At 39.1% G+C, this 23,371-nt stretch overlaps 1 protein-coding gene across 13 annotated transcripts in view; it reads left to right on the top strand.

Annotated features, from left to right (window-relative positions):
• CadN (neural cadherin) overlaps positions 1-20,452 on the top strand; it is a 304,767-nt gene extending 284,315 nt beyond the window's left edge. For 4 of the 13 annotated variants that reach the window (XM_086536983.1, XM_086536982.1, XM_086536978.1 and 1 more), the window contains 13 exons: positions 4,090-4,233; positions 6,312-6,427; positions 8,116-8,280; positions 9,203-9,340; positions 9,505-9,651; positions 9,766-10,039; positions 10,144-12,416; positions 12,546-13,458; positions 13,567-13,756; positions 15,113-15,354; positions 15,844-16,053; positions 16,557-16,712; positions 17,043-20,452. In XM_086536983.1, coding sequence (XP_086393109.1) covers positions 4,090-4,233; positions 6,312-6,427; positions 8,116-8,280; positions 9,203-9,340; positions 9,505-9,651; positions 9,766-10,039; positions 10,144-12,416; positions 12,546-13,458; positions 13,567-13,756; positions 15,113-15,354; positions 15,844-16,053; positions 16,557-16,712; positions 17,043-17,155 — 5,081 coding nt within the window. In that variant the 3' untranslated portion in view covers positions 17,156-20,452. Of the gene's footprint in view, positions 1-4,089; positions 4,234-6,311; positions 6,428-7,412; positions 7,578-8,115; positions 8,281-9,202; positions 9,341-9,504; positions 9,652-9,765; positions 10,040-10,143; positions 12,417-12,545; positions 13,459-13,566; positions 13,757-14,325; positions 14,562-15,112; positions 15,355-15,843; positions 16,054-16,556; positions 16,713-17,042 lie in introns of all 13 variants that reach the window. The other 9 variants (XM_086536980.1, XM_086536979.1, XM_086536975.1 and 6 more) reach the window with 3 other exon arrangements.
• Positions 20,453-23,371: the final 2,919 nt, after the last annotated feature.

Below are 23,371 nucleotides of genomic sequence, written 5' to 3'. Positions count from 1 at the left end.
GCTCTCTTCGTTTCTCTTTCTCTGCCTATTTATTCAGTCATCTTAGTCTCCGCCTACTTTTTTTCTCCTTCCTTATCTGTACAGTGGCGGGGACTGATGCCTTTGGCGGTGGTTTGTAACATGCAAAAGTCCTGCTCAAAGCTAAATTCCTATTACGCGAGACGGCAGTGTGATACATTGTCTGGAGGCGCTCCTTGGCTGAAGAGGGAGGGCGGCCAAAGGGAGGTTTTGCCCAGGCGGCAGCTGGAGACGAAAGCAATGGCATTTTGCGAGAGGAAGGGGAAACGGAGCGGGAGGAAGAGCAGCGTGGCAGGGCGAAGCAGGGGCGAGCAAGAGCGAGTCAACATTCGTTCGTTGGCTCCCTCTCTTTCCCTCGGCTTAGCATCACAGGTTCGCTGCGCTCTTAGCTGGCGACCAATTTCCCCGTACGAGTTCAGGCAGCCTGAATTGAAAGGTTGCTATGCTAAGTGTACAGCAGGAGCAGTTTCGGTCAGGGATGGGGAAGGTGGAGAAGGACTGGTAGAAAGGCAAATGAAAGAAAGGAGAGAATAGGAGGGAAACGGGTAGCGTAGTTAAGGAGTTTCAGTGAGACTTTCCCTTTTACTTTTCTCTCTCTATCTTTCTCTTCTCTTTCTCTCTCCTCCTCTACTCGACATCGGTTAGCAGTTAGAAGAATCATCTGCCCCTTAACCATGAAGGACACTTGGCAGCTGCATCGGCAAGAGTTATGCGGCGGCAAGTAAACCACTGTCGCGACTCCTTACGGCAGCAAGAAGTGTTTGGGGGCCGCGGAGATAAAAATTAATTAGCGAAGTGAAAATGAAGGCGGCTGGAGAGCACAAGAGACAGCGTGAGGCACCACTTGCTCAGGGGCTGGCCAGGGAGCCCTCTCTCCACGCAGCCCCTCGTCTGGGCCACGCCCCGCGACAGCCTGCCTTCCAAAATATAATGCTATCAGACAAGATTCGTTCAGACTGTTGAAGATAATTAAGTTGTGCTCAAATGCAGAATAATAATTGAATTATAAACCCGTTTAGTGTAATTCTGAGAGCGCTGAGCTGCGATTGGATGTTGCAACGCCGCTTAAATAGCGACCGGATATGTCGGTCCGATTAAGAGATTTAGAAAACCGGATTCTTTCGGAATTAATGAATGCAGGAAAGGCTGGGTATGCCTGCTTTTTGTCTTCGCTTCGCCCAGGCACCGGCGGACTGGGGATGGGGGAGAATTATTTACATCCCCTGAAAAATATGCAGTGTTTTTATCATACTTCTTCTTCGGACGCGTGATCCTTAGCTTCCACACGCTGTCCCGTTCCCTTCCTGCCACTTTGCATTAACCAGGACCTCGCTTACTCCTCTCCTCTCCTCTCCTCCTCGCCCTCACTCCGCTCTCCTCCCTCACTTCCTCCTTCCTCCCCTCCCTTCACTCCTCCTATCCTCCGTCCCTTACTCTACACCCGCCCTCGCTCCCGCCCACTCATCCCCACCAGGGGCTTGCCTGCTCATCAAAAGCGATATCCCAAAAGCACTTAGATAGAATGTGTTGAAAATTAATACAGGAAAATATTAAAGGCATAATTACCGTTTTTTCCCCGTCGGCTTTATACCCCCGCCAGAGTATTGGGTGGTAATTACTGGGGATATGCCCATCTGGCTCGGAAGCGTTGGCCTCGCCGCGCCGTCAAAGCCCCGCGATCCTCGTGCCGCCGTTCAAGGTTTGGGGGCGAGGGAGGGGCCGGGGGGCAAGGAGGAGATAGGATGAAAGGAGGAGGGGGAGAGTGACAGACAGACACCGACAGACAGACAGACAGACAGATTGAGAGTTAGTGCATGTGCCTGCGGGTTAGTGTCTGCTTCGGGGGTATAACGTGTAAGCACAACAATTAATTCAGCGGTAATAGAAACAGTGCTGTGGAGATAGAATGAGCAGCACCGACCTTACGTTGGTCTCCCCCTCGCCGCCCTGTGTGGGTGAAGAACAATAATATTTTCGGGCCAGGCCAGTTAAAACAACTATTAAGAATTGTTTTGTTGGGAGCTCTGGTTGAAGATAATGGATTTACCAAGCGCTCTCCACTTTCCCTTTGAATTCTGTTTTTCTTTTCTTTTTGTCTTTCTGCTCTCCTTTCTCTTCTTGTTTGATACTAGAGAGAGAAAGAGAAAGAGAAAATTGAGAGTGAGTGAATGTATATGCCTATGGGTTAATGGGAATGAGTGTGATTGAATAGATGAATGAGCGTGTGCGTGTATTGCGCCCCATTCTTCCCTTCGCATTTCTCACGCCCGCGCCTCCTTTCTTTTTCCGGTCAAAACAGCTAGTTGTTTGAGTTTCGGGTATTTGCTGTGACTCTTAATTGCGGCCGCAAAGATAGCGTTGCCTCCCTCCCTCCCTCCCTCCCTCCCCTCCCGCCTTGACTGGGATTAGATGTGATGTTCGCGCTGCGTCCCGTGGGGTTTCACGTCCCACTTTGTCACTAGAGCAAATAATGGAACGACGTGATCGCCGAATAGCCTTTGCTTTCATTACATATCCTCATAGCGATTTGATAATCCATCCATCCTAGTACCTTATCCATGCTTGCTGCATCCGTGTGAAGAGTATCTTTGTACTGTTAGCATTGCCGTTATCATTATTCCACCACTACTTCTGCTATTCCTCTCAACGTCGATAAATCAGGAGCCTCTCTATTTCCTTCCTTTTACCACGGGTCTAAACCTTATCTAGATTTACATGCCTGCTGACCCGGACTGACCCCCGGGTCGCGAAGCATCAAGGTCCCATGTGTCTCGTGACGCCCGTCTTGCCTCCATGTCAGAAAGGCACAAGTTCAGCGCGCCGATAAGAGCAGTGGAAGGAGAGCGAGAGGTGGCGACTATGACCTCTAAGGGCGAGGCTTGATGGGCGAAGTATGGGTGAACGAGGTGCCTCGTGTGTTATAGGAAGCCTTAAAGCGAGCGCGGATGAGACTCGTGTTGGGAATATGGGGAGACATTATTATTTTCCAGACTTGAGACGGCCACTCGCGCCACAGCAGGGGAGGCTACAGAAGGCACTAACACTTTTGCTGGAACTCTAACATTCATGGCACCGACTTTATGATAATGACGGCCAGTGCTTGGGGCATTTGCTGTTGCGTCTTGCGTTCCGGAAGTACTCCCACGGGTCAGGCTGTGTGAGGGTCTTGCGATGCTGCTGTTGCAGAGGCCCTGGCGAGGCCCCTCCCCGGCCGAAATATTCCTTTTGTTCACGTCCCGCTCCCTGCCGACACCCTACATTTCCCCCTTCTATGTATTTTTAAAGGGAATTCTTTTGCTCTATCCTCATCTTTTTCTCCCCCCCCCCCACACACACCTCTCTAATCCCATCATGTCTTTCATATTGTTCTTCCTCCCCCCACTTCTCTCTCCTTCCCTCCCTTTTACCCTCTTCCTCTTTCTCTCTCCCTCCCTCTCACGCATATTTTTCCCCCTAGCTTCGTTGTACCCGTGGGATTATTCCTCATTTGACGGTGTGGAAGAATTTTTTTTACATTCCAGTTCTCGTTCTCTTAAACGCTCTTTCATTAGTCAGGTTCTCCGACTCCGTTTAGTCGTTATTCTGTTGATATTCCTTTTCGTGCGTCACCCCCACACATACGTTTCCAGTCCCGCTCTACCCAACGTTATTCCGTTCTCAAGCTGCCCGCGAACTACGTCAAGTTATCCAATAAAGTTGTAATTTTGTCAGTTATATGAAAAGTTGAAAAGTTCACTATGGGAATTCATATTTTGAGGCTGCTACTTGTTCAGGAAACTAGTAGCAGTCAAGAGAAATCTCGGACTGTTTGCTAAAGGCATTGAAGTCGGACCTCCTTCCCTCTATTCCCCCTGAGAGGGAACACGTATACAAAGCGTATACGAAGAACTTGAAGGCTTGCTTAAAGGGGAGACATATGAGTTGATTTGGTATTGAATTTTCTTCTTTTTTCTTCCTCTACCTCTTCCGTCTCCCCCTCCTCTCTCTCCTCTGTCAAATTGTAATTTTATCATTAGATAATTTAACTACATTTCAAGCAGTTTTGTATAAAGATGCTGTTGTTCTTTTCAGTGACGAAATTCATCCGTATCGGAATCGCCGACAAGAACGACAACCCGCCGTTCTTCGACAAGACGCTGTACGAGGCCGAAGTGGACGAAAACGAGGATATTCAACACACGGTCCTCACTGTCACCGCCAAGGATCTCGACGAATGTGAGTCATGCGCTTTGCTCTACCTCTCCCTCTTCCTCAGTCGTTACCACAAGCTTGCTCAAACAGTCAGAAATTGTCATTTGTTCTCTCTCTCTCTATCTCTCTCTCTCTCTCTTTCTCTCTCTTTCTCTCTCTTTCTCTCTTTCTCTCTTTCTCTCTCTCTCTCTCTCTCTCTCTCTCTCTCTCTCTCTCTCTCTCTCTCTTTCTCTCTTCTCTCCTCTTCTCTCTTCTCTCTTTCTCTCTCTCTCTCTCTCTTCTCTCTTCTCTCTCTCTCTCTCTCTCTCTCTCTCCCTCTCCCTCTCTCCTCCCTCCTCTCCTCTCCTCTCCTCTCCCCTCCCTCCCTCTCTCCTCTCCCCTCCCTCCCTCTCTCCCTCCCTCCCTCCCTCCCTCCCTCCCTCCCTCCCTCCCTCCCTCCCTTCCTCCCTCCCTCCCTCCCTCCCTAGCTTTCTTTCTTTCTTTTGTACATGACTTGATATCTTCCAAAGTCACCTATGTATAATCGTTCTCATCCATTTTCAATATTAAACTTTGTTGGGAACTCCGCCAGCACTAGAACTGTGCATCAAGCAATTATTGCAAATGGCATTATAATTATGCTGGTGATGATGGTACTAGAACTGCTTTATCCTCTTCATTATTATTGTTAGTTTTCAAAGGGGATTATTTTGTGTACAGAAAATCTTAATTTGAAATGCCTTTCCTGTCATGGAGATAATTTTGTCATTCATTGAAATGGGATGTGGTTATTACCCATGCAGTGCAAGGGACTTCTCTTTGTGGAAGTAGAAAGTAACAATTCTGATGGAAACTGATTACTTTGTAGAAGGAAGTAGGTAGGGAAAAAAATATAATTGTAAGGTATTTGAATATGAATTATGAAAATGACTTGATAGATTGAGAGGAAAGATATACTAAGGAATGAAACAAAGTAAAAGATAATATTGTATGTAAGAATATTGAAATTGTTAGGTATGTTCTTTTCAACATGTTGGCTTTGAAGATTACTCCATGATGGCTGAACTTTTATCCCTGGTAACATTATTTCTTAAGACTCTTTACTCTCAGTGCAGAGAAAAGAACTTGAATATTTAAAAAAACATAGGCTCATTGCTTTTCTAGTATTTCTTTCCATGGTGGTAATTACTTACATTTGCAACTTAAATGGAGTGCATGACAGTCTTCCCAGCTTTTATGCCTCAGTGTGACTAAAACCACCACATTTGCCATAAATTTACAAGAGTCAGTAAAAATAATCCCGTTTATACATTCATTTTCTCCTGTTGACGTACTGAGAAGTAATTTTGTGTGAATGCTGGTCTCTATAGCAAACTGTATTTGTTGTAATGACCTTAAACCATACTTTTTTTTTTATTTCAATAAAAAAGCATATAGAAATATTTACATGGGGTGCAGATATTCTGAAATTTTGCAAATTTGAGAAAACAATATAGTAAAGTAAATCTAAGAGAGATTTGATAAGACAAAAAGAAAATTTAGTTGATATCTAGCTTTTTGGTGAGGTGTATTACACAATGCAATTACCAGTCCATTTGAGGTAATTATATGAATGTAATTATATTATATGAATATATCTAAATGCAAAGTGTTTCTTGTCAGGAGACACTATAGCTGACCAAATTCAATAGAAGTAGCTGAAAATGAGAGAGAAATCAGTTGGTAGTGAGTAAAGATAGACTTACTGTGTCAAGTCAGTGGCCAATTGGAGAGAGGGGGAATGTCAGAAATTGGTGTTATTTGTTGGGTTGCTCTGTAATTAAAGCAGGTAGCAGGTAAAGCAGTCAGTACTACGCCAAAACACTCTTGCATTTCCACAGTTTTGTCTTATTTGGTTACTTTTTGCCTTTTGATATGTATTGAGGACATTGCAAGTAGAGAACTTTAAGTTAGCTGATGTTTATTTAGGGCTGCAGTTCTTTAAAGCTGAAAATACAAATTAGAAGAAAAAATATACATATATTGCGGCCATACTTTCCACGGTATGACACAGATATAGATTCAGTATATGGTTTAGATACATCTAAGGATAGATAACAAGCCTTTTTCTTCTCTTTCCACAGCCTCACGTATAAGATATGAAATTACCAATGGTAATATTGGAGGAGCTTTTGCTGTGAAGAACATGACTGGTGCCATTTATGTGGCAGGGCCTCTGGATTATGAAACAAGAAAGCGGGTGAGTTATCATTCCAAATATTCTTATGTTCATTATGAATAAATCTGTTTTGTTGGATATATCCAGCTAAATCAACCATGCTCTTGAAGTTTGACAAGACAGATCAGAAAGATAATTTGCTCAGCATTTATTTTTTCTGTGACAAAGAGTGCACTCTATGTGTGATATTTTGTTGAGATTTAACTTTCTTTTAACTGAGAAAGTTTGAGTTACTATTGCTCATTGAAATATGACAGGTTTGGGTAGGACAGGATTCCTTTTTTCTAAATGTGACCAGGTATAATTTCTAATAGAAATATTCTTTTAAGAAGCTCTCAGCTTTATTGCATTTAGTTTATATATTTCTAACTTTCTTAACATTATCTAAGATAAATATACCTTGTTAGCTACTAATATATAGTTATATAACAAAGTTGCTATGTACAGTACATAATTGTTATTGTAACAAAATAATGGTTAAATAATTAATCTTGATGATTAACCAAGTGTTAGTTTGTTTACAGTAATTATCAAAAGTAATTATGATTCATGGATTGTTTGCAGTTTAGATATTATAATGCATTAAGTTTATGGTTTGTTTATAAAGTATATCTGCAGCTGATCCTGAAAAGAGTACAGTTGTGTAGACTATATTGTATGCCATTCAAACTTATTCTCCCAAATTATATACCCCAATATTGATATTCAATGATATTTGGAGGTAAAGGTATAATTTTCAGTAATCAGCAAGTATATTTCCCATCATCATCTCATTTCTTTCAGTAGGCTTTACTCTTGTGTACTTTTTCATGGAAATATTGTCGCATTTTCCCCCTCATCAGTCAGAATACTGATTTTCATAATCATTAATTCCTTACTCTCCTGTCACTTTTAACCAAAGCTCATATTGGTTTATGATGCATTCAGGTATACAGCAATGATACATATTTCATCAATTATAATCATTAGGCTACACATAATCTCACCAGCCCTTCTATTTGCCCAGTATGAGCTCAAACTGGTGGCTTCAGACAATCGTAATGAGAACCACACCACAGTTGTCATTCACGTCAAAGATGTGAATGACAATCCACCCATGTTTGACCGTCCACTGTATGAGACGCAGATCACCGAGGAAGATGACCGCAGCCTGCCTAAAAATATCCTCACGGTCTCTGTCGCTCTCGGATCTCTTCTTAGCTTGTTATACTGCACCATCCACTTATCTGTGACCTGACTGCATTAGTTTACTAGTTGTTTTATGTGGTTACGACAAGAAAATTATATTTATATTTTTATTTTTCCCATGGGACTTTGTGTTCCCACCAACAACATTATTTCTTTGTTAGTTCTTCCCACACCCTACAACAAATGCGATGCACGCGACTGTAACGCAGGTTATGAACCTAAGCTTTTAGTTACTAAATTATGTACCTTTGCTGTTTACTTACAGCTGCATGTCTCACCTCAATGTACTGCTGATTCTGATTTTAATTTTCTTTTCCCTTTTTTTTTATTAATACCCACCCAAAGTACTTCCAGATTATTTTACCCCTTTATTCCAGTGCCGTGCATGTGCAGCAGATGTGATAACCGTTTGGTTTTTACATTTATGTTTTGTTTCACTGCAGCAAGCATGCTCATGAAGTATCCATGTTTACTGTTTTTGTTTTTGTTTGTTCTCCGGATGCTTGTTTGGTGGTACACAGTACGAACTAGCTCTAGTGGCCACCGATAGTGTCAACGAAGCTACCACCAAAGTAGTTATCCATATCGCCGACGTCAATGACCGCCCTCCCGAGTTCGACCGATCAAAGTATGAGGCCACAATCGAAGAGGAGAGGAGTGATGGTTTGCCTATTCGACTGCTCAAGGTAGACATTTTTAGAAGGACAGACAGGGAGAGGGATAACGAGGAGAGAAGATTGTCTAAAAAAGAAAGAAATTCATATTAAGAGATGCACTGTAATATGCAACATATGTCTTGTAGATTGTACTTAATTAATTTCATTGTATATCAATTATGATTGATTAATGATTTTAACTATAGCCTGATTTTTTTTTTTTTTTTTTTTTTTTTTTTTCTGCATTGTCAAGAAAAACCTCGTTATTCCAAAACCTTTTTATTTTTATTTTTATTTTTTCCTATAATGGCATCAAGAGATTTTGCAAAATCCTAAAAGGAGTTCGGCCCCCATTCTATATACCATTATATTATGGTATAATGCATTGCGGAGTATGTAAATTATAAAAAAAAAATTAAGAATGTGAATGCTAAAGGAATATTATGCAGTTGAACATGCTATCCACAAAGATTGATGCCAATTGAAAGCATATTGGCTTTGCAGGATTACTAATGATATTCTATTATTGCCTGCTTTCATCTTGTACCACAGGTAATGATTATTATTAACAAGCTTGAAAACCAAACACTGCACTTGCAACAGAAAACCCTTCTTTTTTTTTTTTCAATTACACCGACCAAGTCACACGTATTGCAGCCTGTGCCTTTTATTTTATTTATAAAAACGAGTTTCTATTCCCCGTAAGTGCATGAACTCTTAGGGTTAATTATCATTGGATTGTAAGGCATGTTGCTGTACCTTTTTATCATAAGAAATCCAATTATTGCATATTTCTATTGTGATATGAATACAAATTTTCTAATTTTTCAAATAATTTTTCATTGATGTTTCTTCAAAAGGCATATTGGAATTCATTGCTGATATATATATCTATACAAATCTTTATTCATTTATGTTCAAATTCTGACTAATAGATGATATCATTGAACAGGTAACTGCAGCTGACGGTGATCGTGACAGAGTGCAGGACATTGTGTATTTCCTAACTGGCCAAGGTATTTACGTTGACAACCCAGACCAGTCTCAGTTTGAAGTCAATCGCACCTCAGGAGAGATCTTTGTCAAGAAGGTTAGTTTTTTCTCTTTATTAGCTGTGTGTGAATTAGATCTTTTTTACCCTTGAAGGATTAATTGAGTTAATTAAGTTTTATTCTTTTTAACCCTTTTGTGAATATTGTAGGTTTGGATTTATATTGAGTATAGTATGATACTGATGCTATTCTTCACTTACAGCCCCTTGATCGTGACCATCCCAAAGGCAGGCCTACTTGGAGGTTCACAGTGTTTGCTCAGGATGAAGGCGGCACTGGTCTGGTGGGTTATGCTGATGTCCAGGTCAACCTTAAGGACATCAACGACAATGCTCCAGTTTTCCCACAGGTTTGTGAAGCTCTTGGAATATATCTACAGAACTGTTGGTTTATTATCCTTAATAGATTGTTTTATTGTAAAGATGGTAGTTGTAAGATGTTTATTTGTATTAATTTTCTTCAGATGGTGTATTTTGGCAACGTGACTGAAAATGGAACGCAAGGTATGGTTGTCATGACCATGACAGCAGAAGATTATGATGATCCCAATGAAGGTACAAATGCCAAACTTACATATTCCATTGAGAAGAATGTCATTGATGAAAACACAGCAATGCCCATCTTCGAAATTGAGCCAGATACTGGAGTAATTAAGACAGCCGTGTGCTGCCTTGACAGAGAAAAGACTCCTGATTATTCCATTCAAGTGGTTGCAGTGGATGGAGGAGGTCTTAAAGGTATGATTATTTCTTTTGTATTTATTTATTTAATGGTGTAATTGATTGATCATGTTACAGATGTTGTGTCAAATGTATTAGCTAAATTTTTTCTTAATTTACAGGGACTGGTACTGCAAGCATAAGAGTCAGAGACATAAACGATATGCCACCCAGGTTTACCAAAGAAGAATGGGTAACAGAAGTAGATGAAACAGAGGGGGCTCTTCTGCCTGATCAAGCCATCTTAACAGTAACAGTTCATGATGAGGATGAAACCAACAAGTTCCACTACAAAGTAATTGAGTCCTCAGGATTTGGTGCCGATAAGTTCACAATGGTTCGAAACAATGATGGCACAGGCTCACTGAAGATTGTACAGCCACTAGACTATGAAGATCCCATGCAGCGCAGTGGGTTCAGATTCAAGATACAAGTCAATGACAAAGGAGAAGACAATGATGCTGAAAAGTATCACGTTGCATATTCATGGGTTAAAGTGGAATTAAGAGACATCAATGATAATAAACCCCAATTTGAAAAGCCAAACATTGAGGCACCTGTCTTTGAAAATGCAGAGATAGGAAAGAATTTGAAGACTTTTAAGGCCACAGATCCTGACCAGGGTGGACAGAGCAAGGTATCATATGCAATAGATCGAGCATCAGATAGAAGGAGACAGTTTGCCATTGATAGCACTGGAACTGTCAAAATTCAGAGAATGCTTGACAGAGAAGAGAATCCTCGCCATTCTGTGAAGATCCTGGCTATTGATGATGGTACTCCAGCAAAAACAGCCACTGCCACCCTGACAGTTATTGTCCAAGACATTAATGATAATGCTCCCAGATTCCTCAAGGATTACCGTCCAGTCTTGCCTGAGAATCAGTCACCAAGAAAGATAGTAGAAGTTTTGGCAACTGATGATGATGATAGATCCAAAGGTAATGGACCTCCTTTCCATTTCCGTATGGATTCCACAGCATCAGATGAGATTCGTGCATCCTTCAAGGTGGAGCATATTCCTAAAGGAGCTAATGGTGATGGCATGGCAGTAATTTCCTCATTGAGGACATTTGATCGTGAGGTACAAAAAGAATATCATGTACCAATTGTCATCAAAGATGCTGGTACACCTCAGATGACTGGCACCTCAACTTTGACCATCATAATTGGAGATGAAAACGACAATAAGATGCAGCCAGGTGCAAAAGACATTTTTGTCTATAACTACAAGGGACAAGCTCCAGAAACACGCATTGGTCGAGTGTATGTTTATGATCTTGATGACTGGGATTTGCCTGACAAGAAGTTCAACTGGGCAACTGAACCACATCCTAACTTCAAGCTAAATGAGGATGATGGTATGATCACAATGAAACAACACATCCAAGAAGGAACATATTTCCTCCAGTTCCATGTATATGATCGAAAACACACACAGACTGATGTTGAGGCTAATGTCACTGTAACGGTTAAGGAAATTCCTGAGATGGCAGTTGTAAATTCAGGGTCCATCCGTATTTCCAACATGACAGACGAGGACTTCATCAGGATATGGGATTACAGGAGTCAGCGTGTGGTGCGCAGTAAATCAGACATGTTCCGAGAGAAAATAGCAAGACTTGTTGGTACAAACATTGAAAATGTTGACGTATTTAGTATACAGCTGAGACAAGAAAGACCACCAATCACAGACATCCGTTTCTCAGCCCATGGGTCGCCTTACTATCATCCAATAAAGTTAAATGGCCTTGTCCTGCAACATAGAGCGGAGATTGAAAGTGAAATTGGTATTAATATTACTATGGTTGGTATCGATGAATGTCTCTATGAAAATGTTGCTTGTGAAGGATCATGTACAAACCACCTAGTTATATCTAATTTGCCTTATATGGTGAATGCAAACAAAACATCACTAGTAGGTGTAAGAACAGAAGTAATACCTGAATGCACATGTGGAGCTCGTAACTTCTCTGCAGAAGAATCCTGCCGTCCAAACCCTTGTTATAATGGTGGCCGATGTATCGAAGGCAAATCAGGAATTCGTTGCAGATGTCCAGAGGGCTATGATGGCCCACGTTGCCAGATGCTGAGACGTACATTCAGAGGTAATGGCTTTGCTTGGTTCCCAGCCCTAGCTATGTGCGATAACTCACACATCAGCTTGGAATTCCTTACAAGACGAGCAGATGGTCTTCTCTTCTACAATGGACCCATAACTCCTCCAGAAACAGACGAAATCATTGTGTCAGACTTCATTGCGCTTGAACTGGAAAATGGTCGGCCAAGATTGTTGATCGACTTTGGGTCTGGTACCTTACAGCTAAGAGTCAACACCAAAAACCAGCTTAATGATGGAAGCTGGCATAAGATTGACATATTCTGGGATACAGAGGTAAGTTCTCATTTGTGTTATATTTGCTTATACAGCAGTGGAGTTTTCCTTTGTGTTTGTTTAAATTCAGCATAGTCATATTTATTATCTTTCTTTTCCTAATAAAGGCAAAATTGTTTCAAATTACAGACTGTGAGAATGGATGTAGATCATTGTGTTGCAGCAGAAGTTCAAGAACCTGAAGATGGCAGTGATCCCATCTTTGACCCCTCAGGCTGTCAGGCCAAGGGCACCATTCCTCCATTTAACGAATACTTGAATGTCAATGCCCCACTTCAGGTTGGTGGCTTAGCACATGAGCAGCCAGATCCCAGCATGTACAAGTGGCAACATGTGCCTCATGGCCGACCCTTCAGTGGGTGCATCAAGAATCTCATGGTCAATAGTGAATTGTACGATCTTGCTCGTCCAGGCCTGTACCGTCATACTCAGATGGGTTGCCCACAACTGGAGGAGGCTTGTAGAAGTAACTCTGTTGTGCCAACTTGTGGACCAAATGGTGTGTGTTCAGGGTCACTATCTCAACCAGTATGCAAATGCAAGCCAGGTTGGACAGGGCCAACATGTGACGAACCCACAAACTCTTCCTACTTCGAAACGCAGTCCTATGTTAAATATGCACTGTCATTCAAGCCTAACTCCTTCAGCACAGAAATCCAGCTGAGGTTCCGCACTTGGCAGGAATATGGAGAATTGTTCAGAATTTCAGATCAGCATAATAGGGAATATGGCATCTTGGAGATCAAAGATGGAAGGTTACGATTCCGCTACAACTTAAATAGCTTACGGACAGAAGAACACGACCTGTGGCTCTCTGCAGTGGCTGTTAATGATGGCATCTGGCATTCCGTGACAGTGGAGAGACATGGCTCCACTTCAACTCTGAGGATGGATGGCGGTGAAGGCCGACGCTACAACGAAACAATGGCATTTTCAGGCCACATGTTGATGGATGTTGACAAGCAGGAGGGTGTATATGCAGGAGGAAAGGCTGAGTACACAGGCATCAGGACCTTCGAAGTGTACAATGATTACAAACTGGGTATGTTCACTTTTTTTTTATATAAAGTTCTGTTTGTTTGTTTGTTTCTGAAAGATTGTTAGTAAGTTGAATCTGTTATACTGACAATTATACATTTCTGATTTCCAGGTTGTTTGGATGACATCAGACTTGAGGGAAAACATCTTCCCCTTCCACCAGGCCTCAATGGCACCCAGTGGGGCCAGGCCACTATGTTCCGTAACTTGGTCAAGAACTGCATTTCTCAGAACCAGTGTATTAATGTCACCTGTCTGGCACCATTCACTTGCAAGGACTTGTGGATGAAACATGAGTGCGGGTAAGTCTTCTGTGAGCTTGATGCCTTTTTTCAGCTATATTTTGTAAAAATGAAATTATTCAAATGTATATGTCAAACATTTATATCAGTTGCATTATGTATGATTTAATGTTATATTTCACTAAGGAAGAATACAAGTAAAATGCATAGCTTATTGAAAATTTCCTAAGGAATTGGAAAACTCTAATGTACCAGTTGTGGTATTATCCAATTTGAATCCCAATTAACTTGAGTAGTCCAGCAAATTAACATGTATTTTGAACCTACTATTACATAGAGTTGTAATATAGCACATAAAGTAAAAGCAGGTACCCAGATTGGCATAGCATGTCAACTTCTTTGGGATGGTTTGTTGAGGTGATGTAAAAGTAAACTAATAGCGCTCTCTCTCTATTTCTGCTGCCCTCATCTTCTTTGGAACTGGTAACATGGATTTATGAACACTTCTCATGAATTTATACATTATCACTGTTGTCCATGAATTGGTTTCTGTACACTGCATGCATCCTTTTCTTGCTTGTATTTTCCTCTTCATCTTGTCCTTTTTTATATCCTTTGTTTGCCCATAGCTGTGAGGATGGCACAGTCCTCTCTAGTGACCAACAAGAATGTGTAGACCAGGATGAGTGCTTGAATGACCCTTGTCAGAATGGAGGAACATGTCATAACCAAGAACCCTCATATATTTGTGACTGCCCACGAGGGTATTATGGCAAGAACTGTGAGCTATTACAGGAGGGCAGGACAGTTCGACTGAGTCTAGGCGCTTTAGCTGCCATACTTGTTTGTCTTCTTATCATTTTAGGTGAGAAATTATAGCACTTTCAGATAGATGGAAAAGCATGGTGTCAGTTTACAATTACTGTATACCTGAAAATTACAAACAGGGAGATCCTGGAACAAGGTGAGGTAGATCCAAGGATTTGCATGATAGGAAGGAATATTAACCCATTACCAGCGGATGGCATGATATGCTGCAAAAGCAGAGTCGGTCATAGACGCGGATGGCATCGTGCCAGACATGTAAAACAGCCATCCTACTGCACAGACCTTTTTTTAATACCGCGACCAATGGGTTAAATGGATCATAGCTATTGTTTTGTTACTTAACTACAAACAGGTAGGACAGAATGATTGTTGGTGTGTTTGAGTTTATGTGAAAGATTCAGTGTGATTGGAGTTATTCACAGACAAACCACAGTATTCAGTATTTGCATGATGCATGCTTGTAGACATAGACCTTATCCTTCAGGTCTTGGATACCTCTACTAACCTGGGTTATAAGAAATGACCCCCAATCCCAAAAGGATCACCAAACAGCAGGTAAATAGTTTTGTTTGGTCATTTATTCCTCAGCTGCCCAGAGGGATCCATTCAACACCATGGTGACTGCCTCAACATCAACGAGTGTGAGCTCTGGCAACCTTGCAGTAATGGCGGAGTATGCCGGGATCTTGAACCTGATGAAGGCGGATATATGTGTGATTGTGTTGATGGTTTTCAAGGATTAGATTGCACAAGGCCCCTTACAGAAACTGTTCTTAAACCATCCACTGATTTTGTTGTTGCCATTGTCATCTGTATTCTGGTACTACTAGGTAAGTTACCAATAATATTGATATTGTGAACAAAGGATGCCAAAGGTAAGTAGAGCCATAATATTCCTTTTTATTGATAAAGAATTTTGGTCTACAAGATTTTGATTCACAAGTACCTACAGTGTATTATAAAACATATTAATAGAATATTCATCACAGTAAGATATTATAGACTGTGAATTTTTTTTGAAATACTAGGTAAGCCCTGACATGAGGGTTAATTGTTATAGAAATTAAATTTCTAGTTATCAAAACTCATCTTATATCATTTCAAAAATTATTCAAAGAACATTTTTATTCAATACAGGTCTAGTTTGTATTTATGGTCTAATCTGATGTATTATTTTAAGTACAGGTCTAGTATTTAACTTATCTGTCTAAAGTAATATACAGGTTTATTATTATTTAAATGAATACATTTTGTGACTACTGAAATAATGATTGAAGCATGAGATCTTTCTTTTAATGTGCTTGAAATTTTTTTCCTAGTTTTGGTGCTAGTGTTTGTGGTTTACAACCGGCAAAAGGAGCGACACTTCCCCAAGGCTGATCCTTATGATGACGTACGTGAGAACATCATCAATTATGATGATGAAGGAGGCGGAGAGGACGATATGACAGCTTTCGACATCACCCCTCTACAGATCCCAGTAGGGCCAGCCATTGGCAACGGTGGGCCTCTTCTGGGCAAAATGCCATGTGAGTATAGAGTGTTGTCCCAGCATGATGGGGAAGGAGAGAAAGAATAGGGCAAGCATGTCTGTTGATGGAAATTGTTCAGTCTGATTCATATTAGACTAAAGATTATCTGACAAGATATTGTGTATGTGTGCATTCAATATGGGTCAATGTTCTTTTTGCAAAATATGTATTTTATATTATATTCCAGAAGATTGTAGTCCTGTTTCATGGATGTGTAATTTATAGTTTCTTGTAATTTTATATATATATGTATATATATATATATATATATATATATATATATATATATATATATATATATATATATATATATATATATATATATATATATATATATATATATATATATATATATATATATATATATAGAAATATAGATAGATAGATATGTATATGTGTATATATGTATGTGTGTGTGTATTTTTTTCTTTTTTCTTTTCTTTCTTTCTTTGTTTTTCTTTTTTCTTATTTATGAACTTTATCATCACTTTTTTTAACAGATGGTCCTGGTGGACAGCCTGATGTTGGGGTGTTCATTAGTGAACACAAGAATAAGGCTGACAATGATCCCAATGCACCACCATTTGATGATCTACGTAATTATGCTTATGAAGGAGGTGGTTCTACTGCAGGTTCTCTCTCATCTCTGGCTTCAGGTAAGTAATTAAGTAATGATTACACTCCTACAAATAATATTTAAAAAGTTTATTCAGTATAGTATTTGCCTGAAAACACTACATCTGCTCAAAATCAACATATCAGCTGTTCACTGTTCTCCTAATATAATATAACGTAAAGAACATTAAAGCAATATTTATATTTCAGTAAGAATAAGTCTTCATAACTTGATATCTCAAGTGCTACATCAATATTGGGGGGGGGGAAATATGATGACCCTTGATAAGACTTTTTATACAGTTAGCAATAATTACTATTGCAAATAATCTAGGGATGAGCAATGTCATGACTCTTATTTCTCCTAACAGGCACTGATGACAACGAACAAGATTTTGACTACCTGAACAACTGGGGCCCACGCTTTAGTAAGCTGGCTGACATGTATGGTCACGGAGAATCTGAAGAGGAGGAGGACCATTAAGTGGTGAAGTTGTAGCCTCACTATGTTACTCACCTCATTGCTGGAGCATCTTCCTCAACACCATCGTGAAGCACTGTTAAAATTCTTAACCTGGGAAAACTCAGGGCATCAGCTGGGGGGGGAGGGGTCCGTCCCTCTTTTGCAAGAACGATTGGCCTATGTGGAGAGATAACTTGTTTTAATATTGCCCTTTGTCATATACATGTTGCCTTAAATAGATCATTAAATCAGCAATATCTACATGATTAAGAAGACATGAATCACATCAGTATGTCAGTGAATGAAAGCTTTACTGGTGCTATATTTAAAATTATATCAGATGCTCGTTTAGGTCTGACTTGCCAAAAAAAAACAAAAAAAAGTTAATAATAATAAACAATATTTAATGACTAGTTTCCTGTTTAGCATAACTTTGAGAGTAAGTTGAGGGATGTGGTATAGTTCATTTATAGAGGATAAATACAGTATTAGATACTCATGGAGTCCCTTATATGTAATATATAGCTTATTCCCTGCTGTCCTTATATGTGGTAGTAGGAAGTATATCCTCCACTTGGCCTACCTGAGGGCAGCTGCAGACCAGACGTGGCCGTCCCGGAGGCTTAAAGCAGGCCCACCCCTGAAAGAGACTGGTCCTCCTTCCTTAGGTCATGTAATGCACATGACGCCCCCCCACAGTGCCAAGACTTTACAATGAGGTGATGGAAGATGCCAGTGTTCAGTGTAGAGTTAAAGCTCCCTCTACAATCATTTGTAGTGATAAAAAAGTCCTATCTTGTAAAGAATGTCAGGACAGCCACCCAAGGCCGAGGCAGTGCATCATTGTCATTTGTGATTGGTGGGAGAAGAACTAACATTCCATAAAAGACAGTTGTGTGATAGTATGGGATGAAAGGTGAAGAGTCTTGGATTGAGTATTTACATGTTTTTGTTATGACCCTGTTACGTGCCAAGTACCCCAGGCAAATCTGTTTTGATTTGTGCATTATTGACTTTAAAAAAGTGCATTTTTGTGCTATACCTATTGATTTTATTTGTTTGTCCTCATTCACTACAACTGTGAAGCATATCAAGACTACAAGGGTTTAATGTATTGCACCACAGACTCTGAGGACAGCATTTATTGGTTCTCATGTGATGAGTTATATACTCTGATATGTGTGTAGGGGAGTGTGGGCCATTCATAGCCTCCCCCTGTATACTACTCTCACCCTTAGTTTATACCAGGTCAGTACTGCAACTCCGTGCATTCTGCAGGCTCCACCAAGGCCTGTACACTCACAAATGAATCTCAGGCAGTACTGAAATATCCTGTGTGAGGAATGTGTTTGAATGTATGTAAAGTTTTTGTACATGTGTAGATATTTAAGGAGGAGATAGATGTCTCAAAGAATGAAATAGTTCTTTTTCAATATTTGCTCATCTGTATGAAAGCTAGACAGCAAGATCAGGTAGACATGTGACGACAGCTTCATTACTGTAGGCATTCACTGATTAGTAAGTTTGTTACTGAACTGTAGTCTTCTCTTGGTGTCTTGCTGTGCAAGTTTTTGAAAGAAGTGACAATTGATTTTTTCTCAAGTGCTGATGTTTGTAGACTGGGTCAGTCTCTGGTGAAGAGGCCAGGGCTTTTCCTCCTGCATAACAAGATATCCTTTTTATAAAATCTGATTTTCATCATAACATTTTGTGCTGCAAAGGAAGCAATAAAAGCTTGCTTGTTTCATATTTAATTTCCAGCTGCTTCGATCTGATTTCAATAATATAGAAATAAAAAACTCCTGAAGTGAAGTTTTATCACTTCTAATCAAATATTTCCTATGTCGTGCAGGCGTTGTCTTGGTTAGACCTGTGCCTTTTCACCCAAGGTGACCCTCCCCCACAAAATCCCTCAAGTCAGTTACCCTCCCATTCCTGCCCCCAACACCCTCCAACCCTCCATTCCAGCCCTGGCGCAATATGGGCTGTTTCAGCTCACCGCCCACCTACCCACCCATAGGTCTCGCCTGTGGTGATGCCCCTCCCCTCAGAGAAGGAACTGTTTTTGGTTCCACAAGTTTATTCCTCAATATGTGTTGACAGATTGTCTTTGGATCCACAAAATCATAGACTGAGTAAAGCATTATAATATTAGATAAAGAATATATCAAGAGTGAGAACTCTTCATCACCACACAACATAACCTCAACAGCACTGCCATATTTGGTGGGAGCAGGCTGGGTTGTTTAGTCATTGGCTTCTTATAATATGATTAATTATTATCATTATTTTATTATTATTATCATCATCATCGTAGTGTTAGAGCTATTGTGCACAAGTTGGTCATAAAGAGAACGGAGCTGGTCTCGGGCATATTTCAGTGGCTCCTCTCTAGGTTCTTGGACCAATTGTATAAATTATTATCATGTATCTTGAATAGGAGAAGTTGACACTTTGGTTTTCTTGTGCAGAGTCATCCCTCATCCCTCACATATGCACCAACTTGACCCAGCTCCAGACTCCCCACACTTATTGTTTCCTTCCTCTGAAAACGACTAGGTCAAGACGACCCATTTTGCAAATTGGACTCTGCACAAGACAACAGGCTTCCCCCTGAAGTTAACCGAGCCCAGCCAACTTGTTTTTATAGCATTCCATATACCAGAAGATGTATGTATGAATGCATTATTCATTTTCACATTTTGTATCAAACAAAGAATTAACATCTTGCTAGAATTCTAGGAATGTATAAACTGGGTTTCTCTGATCTGCTGCAAATGATTGATTGTGGCATGACTCCAAGTTTTCCCAGAGATCTTTGTCAGTGAGGCTTCATTTATAGAACATCATTGACAACATATCAAATGCACATGATCAATGATTCCCCCATCATTCACTCCATTGGCTGAATCATTTGTTCCTGTCTTTGTCTTTTTTATATTGCTCTTCATGCCCTGTACCAAGAGTTCTGGTTTATCCCAGGGCCAGAGTGTCATTTGAAATATTAGTAAATGTCATTTTTCAACTATATACTCATCAAATGTCACAAACCTGAGATTTCCTCATTATGTTTTATCTTAGTCTGTTGACTTTTTAAACTTTGGCCCAGGGAACCATGAAAGGTCAATGAGTAGAATAATATTTCCTAAAAAAAGAGAAAGTTTTGTACCCTTCTTCATGCTGAGTTAAAGTTATCCAGCAGAGATGTCCCAGAAAGGGCAAGAAGCCATAGCAACTAAGCTTTTGTTTGATGTTTTTAAGCTGTGATTTTACTGTGTCTGCATTGTCATCTGAAATAGATTAAAGCCTTTGTGTAAATATCTGTATATCTCTATATCCTAATCCTTTATAATGCATACACCAAAGAACAGTATGTTAGATTATACTGATATTCACTACCTTAAAGATAACAGTATTGTTATGGAAAATTGAAAAAAAAACTATAGAATTAGAATATCTATGTAAAGGACTGAATAATAGTGATATGAAAAAATTATAACCACTAAAAGGACTAGTTGCAATCCTAATATCAAATGATGAATTACAAATGGACCCATCAGCCACTAAATTTATTTAGTCACAGAAAGTACTTACAAGAAATTCATTCACATAATTATTTGAAATATTGCAGTTAAATGTGCAACAGAGTCAGATTTTATTTCTGATTAAGACATGCCAAAGAAGTTAACATTTCATTGAAGTTTAGTTTGTCAAAAGCTTCTCAGTTCTCTCGTGTATGTTCTACCAGAAACTTTATCTGATGGACTAGTGACATGTAAAGCCTCATGATGGACAAGAATTATTACATACTCTTGCCACAGATAACTGTTGAATGCCTGTGTGGATATAATGTATTAAAGCAATGTAATCCCTCCCCCCTAAACACACAGTAAAGAAATTACATGAAAATAACACTGGAATCCTGTAAAAATAATACTGGGAGTATTCAACAACAGAGAAGTGATCAGATTTCAAGTATATACTTATACTTGTGTGTAAAATCAATATTTTGACCTTCAGTCATGTGCAAAAATACTTAATCATATGTCATTTTTACCAATATGACACGGTAGCTTAGCAGGCAGTTCAGACCACGCAGGGCAAATCTTGGCAGTACGTAAGAATATTCGTTTTTTTCTGTTTTCTTTAACTCCACTGTTTTGTTTGCTTTGAATGTATGGGAATACAATCTCCTAGTATTATTTAGCAAGTTACATTCATGCCAACACATGCAATAGGGTGAAAAATACCGGGAAGGAAGAAGGATAACTTTGTATATTGCTTAATCGTTTTAGAATAGTTGTAAATGTTATGACAAAAATTATCACAGGCAGATATTAAGTCAATAGTAAGCATGTGACAACTATACCCTTTTTATTTAACTTGAGCATGGTTACTAAAGAGGAGTGATCAAATAAACAAAAAAGTAAAAAGATGCTCAATTTGTTTACCAATAATATTGATTGTGTTCTAGTGCACTATAATTGTCTTTTGACTCAGCTGTCTAAAAAAATTATCCTAAGTCGGAAAATAAAAAATAAATGTCAAAATGTATTAGCCTTTCACTTCCCTATGTATATCTCCAATAAGGCATAAAACTATTATTTCATTAGTAAAAGTCTGCTTATCACATAGCACCAACATGGTTGTTGCAATAACATGTGCTCCCGACAGATAATGGTATTTAATGGTATTGCATCCTCCCCTCGACCTCAGAAACCTACATTTATCTTGGTCACACACACCATTTGAAACCGGTCAGTCGTCTTATTCTGTTCCCTTAATCATGCTGATAATGTGATATTCTTTGTAAACAAAATGTGTGAATAGCAATACAATACAATGTAATGTAGTGTACGTGTGCGTGCGTGTACGTGCGCGTGCGTGCGCAGTAATGATAATGAAAACTGATTGATGACGAAAATGAAAAGATAATGATGATATATAGCAATATTATAATGATGATGGGGAGGATAACAACACTAGTAATAATAATATGAGGAAAAAGAACTAAATTAATAATGATAACAAAAACAACAATAATATTAATAACATTGATAATAATCATGATCATAATCACAACGACAATGATAATGAGGATGGTGGTGGTGATGGTAATGATGCCAATGAAAATAATGATAATGAAAAATCATGATCATGATAAAGAGATAAAGAAATAATGATAACAATCATGACAGTAATAATAATTATAGGAATGTGACTAGTAACAATGATGATAATGATAATGTTTATTATAATGATTATGATTATAATTGTTACTATTTTCATTATTATTATTAATATTATTATTATTATTATTATCATCGTTATTACTGTTATCATCATTATCATTATCATTATCATCATTATAGTTTTTGTTATTATCACTATTATTACTATGATTAATATTATTATTATTACTACTATTGCTACTACCATTATTGTTATTACTATAGTAAAACGATAAAGATAATGATAATGATAATGATACTAACATCCATAACAAGAACAACAATTATGATAATGATAATGATAATAGCTAGAATAATGATTATGATAATAATGATAACCATAATGATCATAATGATGATGATAATGATAATAATGATGACATCATAATACTAATTACAATAATAATAATGATAATGATGACAATAATATTAATGATGATAAATAATCAAAATTATGACGAAAAGGATAATAATAATAATGATAATGATAATAATTATAGCTTTAATGATAAAGGTAATATTGATGATTATAGTAAGAATAATAATGATAATAACTATAAAAGTTATAATAATGGTAATAATAATTGCACCACAGTCATAGATATCGAAATGCATGGAAATGGTGGGCGTGGCCAGCAATGTAAGTAACAGCGGTCCAAAAAGCATGGCGAGCTGGAGAAGCGTCCTAACATCCGCGGGGAACCATACGGAGGAAGTGGGTCTCAAGAGAGGCATAACAGGACGGTTCTTTTTGTCTCTTGTAAGTTGTCATAGCGCTACCTCTGACACTGATATTGAGAAGGATTTGTCCATAAGATGAGCAAGGATGCATGGCCAATAAGCCACTTGTTATTTATGGATGACCTGAAATTCTACGCTTCCATTAAAGAAAGAACAGTTGTTTTTTCCTGGTCCAAACTGTGCGTTGTTCCCCAGGCCATCGGAATGTCGTTTGTCCGAACATGAGGCGCGGGCGTAAAGTAGATAACACTGGAACAGAGCTTCC

Source organism: Penaeus japonicus, unplaced genomic scaffold (genome assembly GCF_977035675.1).
Source record: "Penaeus japonicus unplaced genomic scaffold, GWHDUDI00000001_assembly GWHDUDI00000005, whole genome shotgun sequence".
In the NCBI taxonomy this organism is placed as follows: domain Eukaryota; kingdom Metazoa; phylum Arthropoda; class Malacostraca; order Decapoda; family Penaeidae; genus Penaeus; species Penaeus japonicus.
The sequence above is the reverse complement of the archived record's forward strand: the minus strand, read 5'-3'. Positions and strand labels throughout refer to the sequence as shown.